At 40.6% G+C, this 13,379-nt stretch overlaps 1 protein-coding gene across 1 annotated transcript; it reads left to right on the top strand.

Annotated features, from left to right (window-relative positions):
* Window positions 1–9,946: 9,946 nt before the first annotated feature.
* LOC125253923 (histone H4-like) lies at window positions 9,947–10,294 on the top strand (the record flags this gene model as incomplete). The annotated part of the gene is made up of 1 exon (XM_048168181.1): window positions 9,947–10,294. A coding segment is annotated over one exon (342 nt), but the record flags the coding sequence as incomplete, so codon positions are not given.
* Between the last annotated feature and the right edge of the window lie 3,085 nt (window positions 10,295–13,379).

Genomic DNA, 13,379 nt, shown 5'->3' with positions numbered 1-13,379 from the left:
CAATGTGGTGGATTTTTTTTTATTAATCATAACTAACATTTCTTTTTTCTTGTAGGAATAACATTTATATGCTTTTGAAACCTAAATGTTCTCAAACCTTGGGCCTAAGTCAGTGTGTGTCTGCATCATGTGCAAAAATAAGAAAGTGGAAATGACACTTAGGGACAGCTAGACAACTATCTAAATATAATAGTCCCTATGATATTGAGTAACCAACAAACTAATAAACACACGATTTGGGCAGATTTTGCTTTACCTATTAACATGAGGGTTTGACATATGAAGAACCAATCATATTGTAGAATGCTTTACTATGCTCCTATCCTATATAAACTGTTATATTCTTCTGGTGGGATTCTCTTTGATTGATACGAGGTCCTCCGGCCGTGAATAAAGCATATTAAGGCATAGTCCGGAGTCTATCTGGTTATTGCTGCGCAGAAAGTTAGGGAGCACTAGGTTCATAAGGGTCAAGATGCTGACCGACTCGAAGCTAGCTGTCGACTAGTAGACACAGTGCTAGAGTATAAATATCATTGAGTATTTCCAGTAGACACTCGATTAGGAGACACCCCAGGTAAACAGGTAAACTTAAGTCAGGTGCGTAGGGGAAAATCTACCATGACAAGAAGAGTAGAAAAGATAACTGAGTTGAAGTGAAGGATTACCTTGGCACATAGCTGTTTGAGGTCTTTTCAACTATATATACTGTATGTTTTGAGGGAAATTAGCTAACAGATGTTTCTGATCTGCTTCAGTGTGTTCAGATATTCTTTGCTCCTCTCCGCTGTCAATCAAAGACACAAGGATTTAAATGGACTCAAGCAGTATTTCACCAACAGATAGTCTCTTGTAATATAGCTTTAAAATTCCCTTAAAGGCACAATATGTAATTTTTGCTACTAGATGTCACTTATTAAAAACAAAGGCGTAGCTTCATGATGTGTGAATGAGTGTGGAATCATGGGAGTTGTCGACTTCACCTCCACAGCCGATGGAAAGCAAACGTTTCAAATGTTTTTTTGTTTTTTTATGATTAAAGGTACAATTTATGTTTAATGTTAACCTCCTTCTTCCCTGAACTTGAACTTTGTTACAGTTATATTTGATCACTGAAATTAACATTATTGTCTTTGCTTCTAATGAAACAGCTGCAAATGCTGAATTAGTACTCATACAGGTCACTTTACTCAACGAATTAAAATTGTGGGGTAATGTTTTCATTTACCTGTTGTCTGCAGGGTTGTGCTCTTTTCTCCATCTCAATACTGAAAGTTGTCATAGGAGATTTCATCTCTTAGCCCCACTCAGAGCTCCATCAACAAGACGTCTCTACTCCCTGAAATGGTCCATCTTTGGCACCTGGTGAACGGCCCCTGGCGTGGATCCATTGACTTTTGACATATCACAGATATTGTCCTTCCTTCAAGACTTAATGGATAGAGGCCATACTCCAGCCTCTGTCGCAGCTATAGCAGCCTCTCATGCTCCTATAGCAGGGCGGTCGACAGGGAGAAAAAAACTTGGTTGTCCACCTCCTAAAGGGATCCAGGAGGTTGAACCCTCCCCGTCCCCTCACGGTTCCTACCTGGGACCTATCTGTGGTTCTTAGAGGTCTTAAAGGCCCTCCCTTTGAGCCAATCCAGACAGCTGATTTATGTCCCCTGTCACTGAAAACCAATTTGCTGCTAGCTTTAGCATCGGTTAAGCGTGTGGGAGATTTGCAGGTGCTCTCTGTGAGCCCCTCCTGCCTTGAATTCGGGCCTAACGACTCCAAGGTCATTTGGACATGTCAAATATATATATACAGTCAAATTAAATCAATTTGCCATGGTGAGATGGCCACTTACATAGCCCGATACCCGCCCCTTTTGGCGGGCTCGAGCGGGCTCGCTCACCATTGGCACATACATTTTCTTTAACTTCACTAACCAATGGCGGGGTAAGGCTTCAGATATCGGAGAAAAAGGAGTTATCCCCATATGCATCTCATCTTATGTTTAATAAGACATTCGACGCAGTACTCGTTCCATATCTAAGGGAACTGAGGTTACTTCAGTAACCGAGTACGTCTTCTTCTCTTACTTTTGGGGCAAAACTGGAGCAGTAAAATAGTTCACAGTCAAAACAAAGTGAACAGCAAGCAGAGGTTCCGAGCTTTCATTAGAGACTAAAGTACGCCAAGAGGAAATATTTGTTTTGACTGTTTGTTTTTTTCTTTACCAATCAGCGATTGGCTATTATTTAGAAGGCGGGACTTATTCCACCATATTGCGCTTTGCACTTTCTCCCATTCAGAACAATACTAGTGACGCGTCTTGTGTGATTCTATAGTCTTTGATAACTTGCAATTTCGTGACAACTGGAGTTTGTTTTCTACTCAAAAAGACACATTCATTTTTTTAAAAAAAAATTTGAACGTTACCGTCATTGTGTACTAAGCGCTGAGGTCTCTGTGTTCGGGTCAGTGCTGCATTACTTCTATTATGTGGATATGGTGTCTAAACGTCATTTATTTAGATTTTTTAAGTAAAGCAAACACTTTAAAGCAGGTTCAAATTCAGTGTCATATTATTTGAGTAAACAAATTGCCAAGTAAACTTTATTATATGTTAATTGTATTCTTTGTCAAATTTATTTAAGAAGATTTTACTTAATTCTATATTTGAAATTAAATAAATTAAATATGATTAAGTAAAAATTATGTTAATTTCTTTATGACGGTTAAGTTCAATAGTAAGCTGATTTTTTTTCTTGATAATATCAGGTATAGGCCTAAGTTGCATAGAGCGGTAGCAGTAAAATTTACTTAAAAAGTGTTAGTGCAAACTGTTCCAAGGATTTTATCGAGTAAATCCTACAAGTTGTTTTTTTCAGTGTGTAATTAGCATGTAACGAAGGAGAACCCAACAGAAACTATTTAATTTTTAAACAAAACAAACACGGAGGAGATCACAGGCAAAATCACAGAGTAACAACCACTATACCAGAAACGATAACCGACAGAGAACTGAGCAGAACCAGTGTTATAGTTACACAGGAGGGAACAAGACAACTCAATTAGACACAGGTGGCCATAATCAGTAACTAAGGGAATGAATTAATCAGGCTGCGTTCCATTCCAATTTGAGACACACACTCGCTAACTTCCCTAAGCACTTCCCCTCGGGGAATCCCTGCCGCCATTTCTAAGTGCGTTCCACTTCATGAAGTTTATGAGAGAAGTGTATATGGACAGACCTTCACCTCTCGATTTTGACCCAGGGAGCGAGTCTACTCAACATGTACACTTTAGGCAGATCCATAGACCACAATGCACCATGACTGTAATGTCACAGCAGATCATGCTTTATTTACCACACAACTTTAGAGTATGATAATAGAGTTATTTTGACATTTAACCACATTTAATATTTGTAGCTCACTTTTCAACACAGTTATAATTTATTGTATTTTTATCACTTTAATTTGTGGTTTAATATTTAAAGCTGCAGTCCGCAACTTTTTTTGGTTAAAAATTATCCAAAATCAACTTTTGAACAAGTACATAACCAGCCAGTGTTCAAAACTATCTAATTATCTTGTCTCGATTCATGACGGTTAGCTTGTAATAATGTTTTAATAAGAGCGAACTGGCGGATTTCCGCAGGAAATTCAAGCATGCTGCAGTTCCTCTGTGCGTCATTACATCACGTCCGTAAACAGAAAGGAGTCCCGTCGAGAGGCTCAGTTAAATCATGTGAGGAAGCTGCCGGTAGCGGCACGTTTATAGCCTGTTCTCACAGCAGCTGAAATAATTAAACTTATCATTTTGATGGCGGATTGTAATCCAGAAAGGTACAAATGACAGTCATCAGTGACAACTGGAGATTCACCCGTAGTCAAAAAGCAAAAGACTTGGACTGTGGAGTGGCTACAGAAATTGAAATCTACAGGTAACACTAATACACACTAAATACACACTAGTCACGCAGTGCGATGTCGTTAACAATAACAATTTGAGAACAATATAACAGTAATAATAATTTGCATGGTTTGGTGTGATCTGAGCGAAGCGATTGTTAGATTTAATCATCATTGGCAGCGCGATTTATTGTAGGCCTAATGCTTTTTTCCTCAGTTGGTTAAAACAAAAGTGGCTGACATGTTACTTACTTGTTCAGGTGATATTTTCCAGTGAAAATTCTTATATTGATCAAACTTTCAAGACGTAGAATCTGTGATTCTGAAGTGCAGTATCCACACCGGTGCGGTGACTGACAGCAAACATTAGATTCATCCGCGCCGACGAGCCGTGCCAATGCACAACGCACGCACAGATAACTGTTCCGCATATGACTGCAATCGCATGTTTCAAACAGAGATGGTGACAAAGAGGAAAAATTGCGGACAGCAGCTTTAATATAAATAATATCAATTCAGTATATTCGTATATATTATAATTTTTTTTTTATTTATTTATTTTTTTTTTAACAGACCAAGCATCCATATAGCCCCCTTGAATGGTGCTTAAAATAAATTCATAAAGAAAAATCTGTAAATATTAAATCAGCTCCATATCAGATTCCAAGTGATCAAGGGCGTAGGGCACATTTCAAGGGTTCCGCCAGTAGTGGGCACTCGTGAAACGTAAGCAATGACATACATCCGAGTAAACAAGACAGAGGGAAGTTAGTTAGCAAAAGAAGGGCATAGTTTGTTCTGGCTGTTTAATAATCATTCGAAACTTAGCGAAAATATTTATCTCTGTCATGGAAATTAGCATGTATGAACCTTAATTAAACAATTTAATAATCACTTATGAAGGAATACAGCTGCAGCAGTGTGTCCTGATGTAGGATTCTTATCTGTGAATATTTGCAGCATTGAGGCTTGATCTACTGTTGAACAACAACCTTCTTTGGTGAAGATTTTTCAATCTTAACCTGTAGATGAAAATCAACTTGAGGCGTGTGAAGCAACCAAGGGGATACATTTGGGATTATAATAGAGACTAACTGAAATTTTGGTGATACCCATAATCATAACAGTTGCTGTCCAACCCAAACTTTGATGTTATCATTCCAATACTTCACCACTGCTAATGTGAAGCAATGAAGTTGCTCCTGTCTCTATGTTAATAAAGCTGAGATGTTGATCAGGACGTGATCGGCCCAGATGGTGCAGAAACACCAGAACTGTCAACTTTCTTCTTCTCTGTGATGATTGAGCCATTTTTGGGATGAGATCATTCTAAAATATTCTTTGGAGTGGAATCTGGGTCAAAATCTATATATATGAAATGTATCAAAATGCCTTTGAATGTGTTTTACTGAAGTCTAGATGATATCAAAAATAACATGAAAGGATTCTTTGCTGATTATTTTCCACTCTTGCCTGTTTAAGGGTTAAAATGCAGTCAGTAAAGTTGTCAAAGATTATCAAACATAATCCTGCATTTTAGCAATAATTCTGTCATTATTTGTGTTTTATAAATGACCATTACTAAAAAAGGTAAAATAAAAAAAGAGAACACTTAAAATTGTCTCGGGTTACTTGTGTAACCCTGGTTCCCTGAATAAGGGAACGAGACGCTATGTCATATGACGTCATATGACGTAGCGTCGACAGTTCCCATGAAAGGGAAATACAAGTACAAACACACACAGGCATAAAAAGAAGATAACAGATGTGCCACTCTATTATTTCATAATTTTGCTGTTATATTGTGACTCTTACTTTTGTTGAGCTTGAAGAACAGCATTTACAGAGTAAACCAGTACTGCAAATTATATTATCTTTGAGAAATAAATCTTATAAAATCTTAAACAAAAAGCTAGAGTTGGGATTCAATCACGTGCTCTGGCTATATTTGAGGGGAGGGGCGTGATGCGCCATGTGACATGACGCTGGTTTCTGTCAGGTCCTGGGTCATTCCACGAAATCGGTGCCTTTTCAACTTTGAAAAATTAAAAAAATAAAATAAGTTTAATTTTTAAAATATATATATATATATATATATATATATATATCTATGAAATGAAGACAACTTAAAATAACAAGAAATTGTATTGGGCCATCTCAGGCTATATAATTTTTTATTTTATTACTACTTTTCTTCCTCATGTTTTGATATTTTTGTCAACCCCGTTACAGACATAATCATCACTATATACTACAGTTTTAATTAGAACTATGTAATAGTTTTTACATATATGAGCAGTATTTTTGTCCCTTTTTTCACTGGGGTTGTTTCAAATTTGGTATTTTTTAAACAAATTTTATATTTGTCATTCAGATGACCAAAAACATCCTAATTTTGAAGGCTGATCACCTGTCAATTAAGAAAAATATATATATATATTTTTAGGGCTGTCAACATAACGCGTTAATTTCAATTAATTAATCTGAGAAAAAATAACGCGTTAAAAAAAATAACGCAGATTAATCCATTCCGTATTGACCTTTGAACCTGGAGTCGTTCTAGCCACCATTTGACTGTAAAATGAAGGAGGGAGATGACTGCTGCGCTGACGGACAGAACGAGCAGAGCTCCTCCCTTGTGCGTGCAAGCTCTCTCAAAGTAAGCACCGTCTTTGCACTCTGTCTACCTCACAGATAATAATCTAAATCAACTGACACAATGCTAAAAGTTCGTAAGACCGATTCCATGTTTCACGAGGCGCATTCGGAGAATGTTTTTCCTGAATAACCGCTGGGTGTGAATAGCGCTCAAAAGAACGTCACCTCATCTTCTCTGACAGGCGCCCTGCACGTGCAGCTGACATAAACCACACTTTCAGTAAACAAAAAGAAAATCCTATCCAGTGGTGAAGTGTTTTCCGTGTTGACAAATCTTCTGCGATGTCCTAATAACAGTCGCGATTCGCACGCAACACGTCAACGTCCGCTAATGTCCAATTCACGACCTAATGACTCATTTGAACAGACTCATTTTAATGAATCATGACAACAACTGATCTGTCCACACGGTCTATAATGAATCATTTACTCGAACAACTCTGAAGTGAGAACATAAGTGTGCTTACCCCATTTTAGCAAGAGTGGTTAGTAAAATTAGCCTTAATAATTCACAATATTTTCAGGTTATTTAAATGACAATGTGTAGTAAATTAGGCCTACCTATAAAATCAGTTAATTTACACTGGAGTGAGGTGAAACCAGAACAAAGCAAGTTGTTGTTAGCTAGGTGCATTCAATTGTATATGGTAGAAAATTATATTATTAGTTAATATAACTTCTAAATGCTACTTTTTAATACTTTTCAGGTTTAGCAAAAAAGCATCTTCTCTTACAAAGCTATAAAATCACTTTTTTTTTTGCAAAGAGGGCAAGAAAGAATTACAGTGAGAGTGACAGGTACTTTATTGTCAGTATCGGGCTCACAGATCACATGGGTAGGGCACTTTTTACTGTTTGTGTGGATGACAATGTCTGTCACCACCGAAGACCATTTTTGACCAAGGAAAAACCCTGCATTGATTCATTTGAATTGAAATATTTAATACTTTCACAGCAAAAATTAAGTATGCGATTAATTTAGATTAATTAATCACAGAGTATGTAATTAATTAGATTAAAATTTTTAATCGATTGACAGCCCTAATATTTTTACAAGAGAGATATTAAAAGAAGGGCTTTGTCCAAAACAAAATAGAGTGATTGTTACAACTGAAAAACTTGGAAGGCCATTTCAAATATTATTTTTACATTATTTATGAAATTAATGACAGTAACAGGATTGACATAATGGTAACAGAACTGACCAGAGTAACAGGGATGACAGGACAAATTCTTCAGCATACAATCTACATATTTTTTTACATAATACTGTTAAGTTTCTTACTTTTGAATTTACATTATATTGTTTTGCATTCACTTTGCATGACTGTATTAGTTAAACTCTCAATTTCTAAGAGATCAAGAGCCTTATTTATAAAATGTTGCACAGAAACCATCCTAAATTTGATCTTACAATCATCTGCAGTAATCTGACAAGGAAAAGTGTGTACTGTCCAGACTCTGATGTGGCGCTAAGCACACATCATACGTTTTTATAAATATGAGTGTTGGCATGGATTTAACACTCTAAGATCAAATCTGTGCATATGCATGCTTTAAATGTTTTAAGGCTACTGTAATTAGACCCATGCGTCCATACGTTTTGTCTGTGTCAGTGTGTCCCCTCACAGAGCTTAAAATATTTACTGCCCGGCGTGCCCGGCCAAAAAAAAAAAGGTTGTTGTTTGGATTTTAATAGGTAAATACTTAAGAACCTATGAATGGATCATTATTACAGTGATTATTATGTTTCAAGCATGTTATATGTTTGGCAATGGTTCTTTAACCCTAAGAGATGTAGTGTGTAGCTTTTCTTTTCTTAAACAAATGTGTTGAAAGATGTATCATGGCCATATTCCAGGCTGACAGTGCCACTATTCAACAGGGTTAAAACTGTGAAAAAAATGGTTCACAGAGCACAAAGAATCATTTTCACATAGGAAATGGACACTTCTGAGTCCTGACTTTAACCTCAGTGTAAGTCTTTGGGATGTGCAGGAGGAGACTTTACAGAGTGCTCACCTCTTGCATTGTCCATACAAGATCTTTACCAAAAATGTATGCACCTCCTGATGGAAATGACATCAGAACATTTATTTCCATCAAGAGGTTAGTCTTAGGTTAGGTTAAAGTCAGGACTCAGAAGTGCCCATTCATGTGTGAAAATGATTCTTTGTGCTCTCTGAACCATTCTTTAACCCTGATGAATATTGGCACTGTCATCCTGGAATATGGCCATGATACATATTCCATCATGGTTGTTTAAGAAATTAAAATCTACACACTCTGTTAGGGTTAAAATATATTATATACTAAGTTTATATAATACATTTAAATAGTTCATACTTGAATTACGAGATTCCTGTACCAACAATACCAATACTACAATTACTAACTAAAAATGTAACTGATGCTCATATGCCACCCACACTGAATGATACAGACAACAATAATACACCTGGGATGACCTTTTAAAATGTTTGCATTTGACACAGATAAATGTTAAATACAGAGAGGATAAGGTGATTGTCATCCCTGTTACCCTGAAAAGTAACAGGGTTGAGGGTAACAGGTTTGACAATTTCAAGCTAATTTGCTATTTGCTAGCTTACAGACCAGATCACAAAAACACATTTTGTACACTTTAAATGGATATTACTTGTAGATAATAATTATGTTACATTAAGTGTTTAAATGTATACTTAAAAAATGGTAAAAGGATTGACATTGCATGATATCCCCCCTCAGTCAAACCTCATAAATCTAGAAAATTAAATAGAAATAGAAAATTATAGAAGAAAAATAGAAAAATAGAAAATTATAGAAGAGAGGGAGAAACTTATTTTTATTTGAACTGTTGGCATCCTGGTTTAGAGATGATGTAACTTCCTGGAAGTGATGTCACTGGAATGCACCATTACAGGGTTCTTTGGTGAGGGTAACAGGACTGACATGAAATAGGGGACACTGATAAAATGATATGTATTTTATAAAACATAATGTATAATTATGCTAAAACATTGCTTGACAATAAGACTATACTTAGAACAATATGCAAAAGTGATTTTTGTATCATTTTGCATTCAATTTGCAAATTAAAAGTCCTGCTGAAAAAGAACAATCATAGCAAGGGACAGGCCAAAAACCTTACCCTTATGAGAATAAATGCAATTTTAATTATTTAAAATAATATTTAATTGACTTTACTTTGGTGTAATATTGATAAAACAATGCGCAGTATTGATATGTTTTTAAATCACAAATGTATTTGTACTTCTATGTCTGGTTATTTCTTAGGGACGCAAAAGGCACCGATTTCGTGGAATGACCCTCCTGTAAACAAGTGTAAAAGTCCTCCTTGTAATGCTGAATTATCATTTATTCGTCATCATCGTCTGATAGAATTCAGGGAAACATGTCTGGAAGAGGCAAAGGCGGGAAAGGGCTCGGGAAAGGAGGCGCGAAGCGTCACCGTAAAGTTCTGCGCGATAACATCCAGGGAATCACCAAACCCGCCATTCGTCGTCTGGCTCGCCGCGGCGCCGTCAAGCGCATCTCCGGGCTGATCTACGAGGAGACCCGCGGTGTGTTGAAGGTGTTTCTGGAGAACGTTATCCGCGATGCCGTCACCTACACCGAGCACGCCAAGAGAAAGACCGTCACCGCCATGGATGTTGTGTACGCGCTGAAGCGACAGGGACGAACCTTGTACGGCTTCGGAGGATAAACACCTGAAACCAGGAGAAACGTCTCGGGTTACGGGTGTAACCCTTGTTCCCTGAGTAAGGGAACGAGACGCTACGTCGGATGACGTGATGGGAACCTTCCGTATTTTGTGTTCGTGAAGCACCTCTGTATCCAACCAATGAAAAGACGCGACACGTCAGAGGCGGGTGACGTCACGGATCAGGAAGCTATAAAGCACACCTGAACACAAAGCACGCCAGCTTCTGCAGGTTGTCTGAAGCAAGTGCACCAGGTATGCAGGAGATACGGCCACGTGACGTAGCGTCTCGTTCCCTTACTCAGGGAACAAGGGTTACACCCGTAACCCGAGACGTTCCCTTTCGTGGGAACTATCGACGCTACGTCGGATGACGTGATGGGAACGCAATCCCAACTACGCCGTATCCCCGAGTGCCTGGCTGCTATCTTGTAGCACCCTGGCCCCCGGAGTGATGTTAAGGTGAAGATTGTAAAATCTGATAAAGGTGTGCTGGGATGACCATCCAGCCGCACCACAAATGTCGTCCATAGAGACACCAGATAGGAGAGCTCTGGACGCGGCCATACCTCTCGTGGAGTGGGCACGCACCATCAGAGGACACGGGCGCCCCACCGTTTCATACGCAAGTGAGATGGCCTCGACCACCCACTTGCTCATCCGCTGTTTAGATGCTGGGCCCCCCCTCTTAGGGGACCCATAACATACAAACAATTGTTCTGTTTTTCTCCACAGGGCAGCTCTGTGAACATACGCATCTAATGCTCTTACAGGGCAAAGCAGATTCTTTCTTTCCTGATCCAAATTCACAAAAGGAGGCGGGCAGAAAGCCTCAAGTACGATGGGACCTGGGACCCTCGTCGGAACCTTTGGGACATAGCCCGGTCTGGTATGCAGAAAGGCTTTCACCATACCAGGCGCAAACTCAAGACAAGATGGAGCGACTGACAGCGCTTGTAAATCACCGATTCTCTTCAGAGAAGAGACGGCCAGAAGAAAAATGGTCTTAAGAGTCAAGAACTTGTCTGATACCTCCTCTATTGGCTCGAAGGGAGCCTCAGCCAGCCCTTGGAGCACAATAGTGAGGTCCCAGGTCGGAGTTTTCGCGCGCACCACAGGTCTCAACCTGAGTGCACCACGGAGGAAGCGTACTACTAGGGGGTCTCGACCCAGCGAGGAGCCCCTTACAGGGATATGATGAGCCGAAATAGCGGCCACATATACTTTCAGCGTGGAAGGGGTTAAACCTTCCGAGAACTTTTCCTGAAGGAACTGAAGCACGTCAGAGACAGAAGAATGGACCGGGTCCAAATTATGCTGTTCACACCACATAGAGAACAGTTTCCATTTATATAAGTACAACTTCCTCGTGGAGGGAGCTCTGGAGTGAAGGATGGTCTCCACAACCTCGGTTGAGAGACCAGTTCCTATGAGCCTTGCCCCCTCAGGGGCCAGGCCCACAGTTTCCACATTTCTGGGCGGGGATGGAGAATCGTGCCGCCCGCTTGAGACAGGAGATCCTGCCTGAGAGGAAGCTCTAGGGGAGAGCCGTAAAGTAGAGACATTATGTCCGAAAACCATACTCTGGTAAGTAAGGGGCCACCAATATTAGGTCGACCTTCTCCTGGCGAACCTTCTCCAGAACTCCCGGGAGCATTGAGACTGGGGGGAACGCATACAGATGCAGCCTCGGCCACGTCTGTAGCATGGCATCCAGCCCTAGAGGTGCTGGGTGCTGAAGTGAATACCACAGAGGGCACTGAGCTGACTCCTCTGTGGCAAATAGATCGACTTGAGCTCCACCAAAAGTTTTCCATATCAACTCCACCACCTCGGTGTGGAGTTTCCATTCCCCCGGTCTCGCGCCCTGCCTCGACAGGGCGTCTGCTCCCACATTCAACCGCCCGGGGATATAAGCTGCTCTCAGCGAGAGGAGCTTTCCCTGGGACCAGAGGAGGATGCGACTGGCCAATTTTGATAATAGGCGAGACCGCAAGCCCCCCTGATGGTTGATGTACGAGACCACCGCAGTGTTGTCCGTACGGACCAACACATGGTGATCTCTCAGGTCTGGGAGGAAGTGTTTCAGTGCAAGAAACACTGCCATCATCTCCAGCCGATTTATGTGCCAGGAGCGCTGATGGTCCTCCCACAGACCCCGAGCTGAGCGTCCACTCATGACCGCTCCCCAGCCCGTGAGGGAAGCATCTGTCGTAAGCATTACACGACGACCAGAAGTCCCCAGCACGTGTCCCTGGGTTAGGAACCAAGGCTTTCTCCACATGACCAGAGCACGAAGGCATCGCCGCGTGACTTTGATCATGCGAAAAGGATTTCCCCTCGGGGAAAACCCCTTGGTCCTGAGCCACCACTGTAAGGGTCTCATGTGCAGGAGGCCAAAAGTAATGACGTTGGACGCAGCTGCCATCAGACCCAACAGTCTCTGAAACTGTTTTACAGTGAGTGACTGGCCTAATTTCACCCCTTTCACGGCCCCGAGAATGGAACTCACACGAGCAGGGGACAACTGCGCCTGCATCGTGGTGGTATCCCAGATTACACCTAAGTAGATTGCAACCTGACTCGGGACCAGCACACTCTTTTTGGCGTTGAGCCTCAGCCCAAGCTTTTTCATGTGCGACAGAACAACATCTCGATGTTGAACTGCCAATTGTTCTGTTTGAGCTAGTATCAACCAATCGTCGATATAGTTCAGCACGCGGATGCCCTGGAGTCTCAGCGGAGCCAGCGCTGCATCCACGCACTTCGTGAACGTGCAGGGTGAGAGGGATAGGCCGAACGGAAGAACCCTGTATTGGTAAGCTTCGCCCCCGAAAGCAAACCTGAGGAACTTCCTGTGTGAAGGATGGATGGATACATGAAAGTATGCATCTTTCAGATCTATTGCTACAAACCAGTCCTCGGACCTGATCTGAGGGATGATCTGTCTGAGTGTAAGCATTTTGAACTTCAACTTCCTTACTGATCGATTTAACACACGTAAATCTATGATCGGACGCAACCCTCCATCCTTCTTCAGAACAATGAAGTAGCGGCTGTAAAAGCCCGACATTTTGCTGGGAGGGGAAACCCT

The sequence above is a fragment of the Megalobrama amblycephala genome, linkage group LG19 (genome assembly GCF_018812025.1).
Source record: "Megalobrama amblycephala isolate DHTTF-2021 linkage group LG19, ASM1881202v1, whole genome shotgun sequence".
In the NCBI taxonomy this organism is placed as follows: domain Eukaryota; kingdom Metazoa; phylum Chordata; class Actinopteri; order Cypriniformes; family Xenocyprididae; genus Megalobrama; species Megalobrama amblycephala.
Note: the sequence above shows the minus strand (reverse complement) of the source record. Positions and strands in the feature narration are given on the sequence as shown.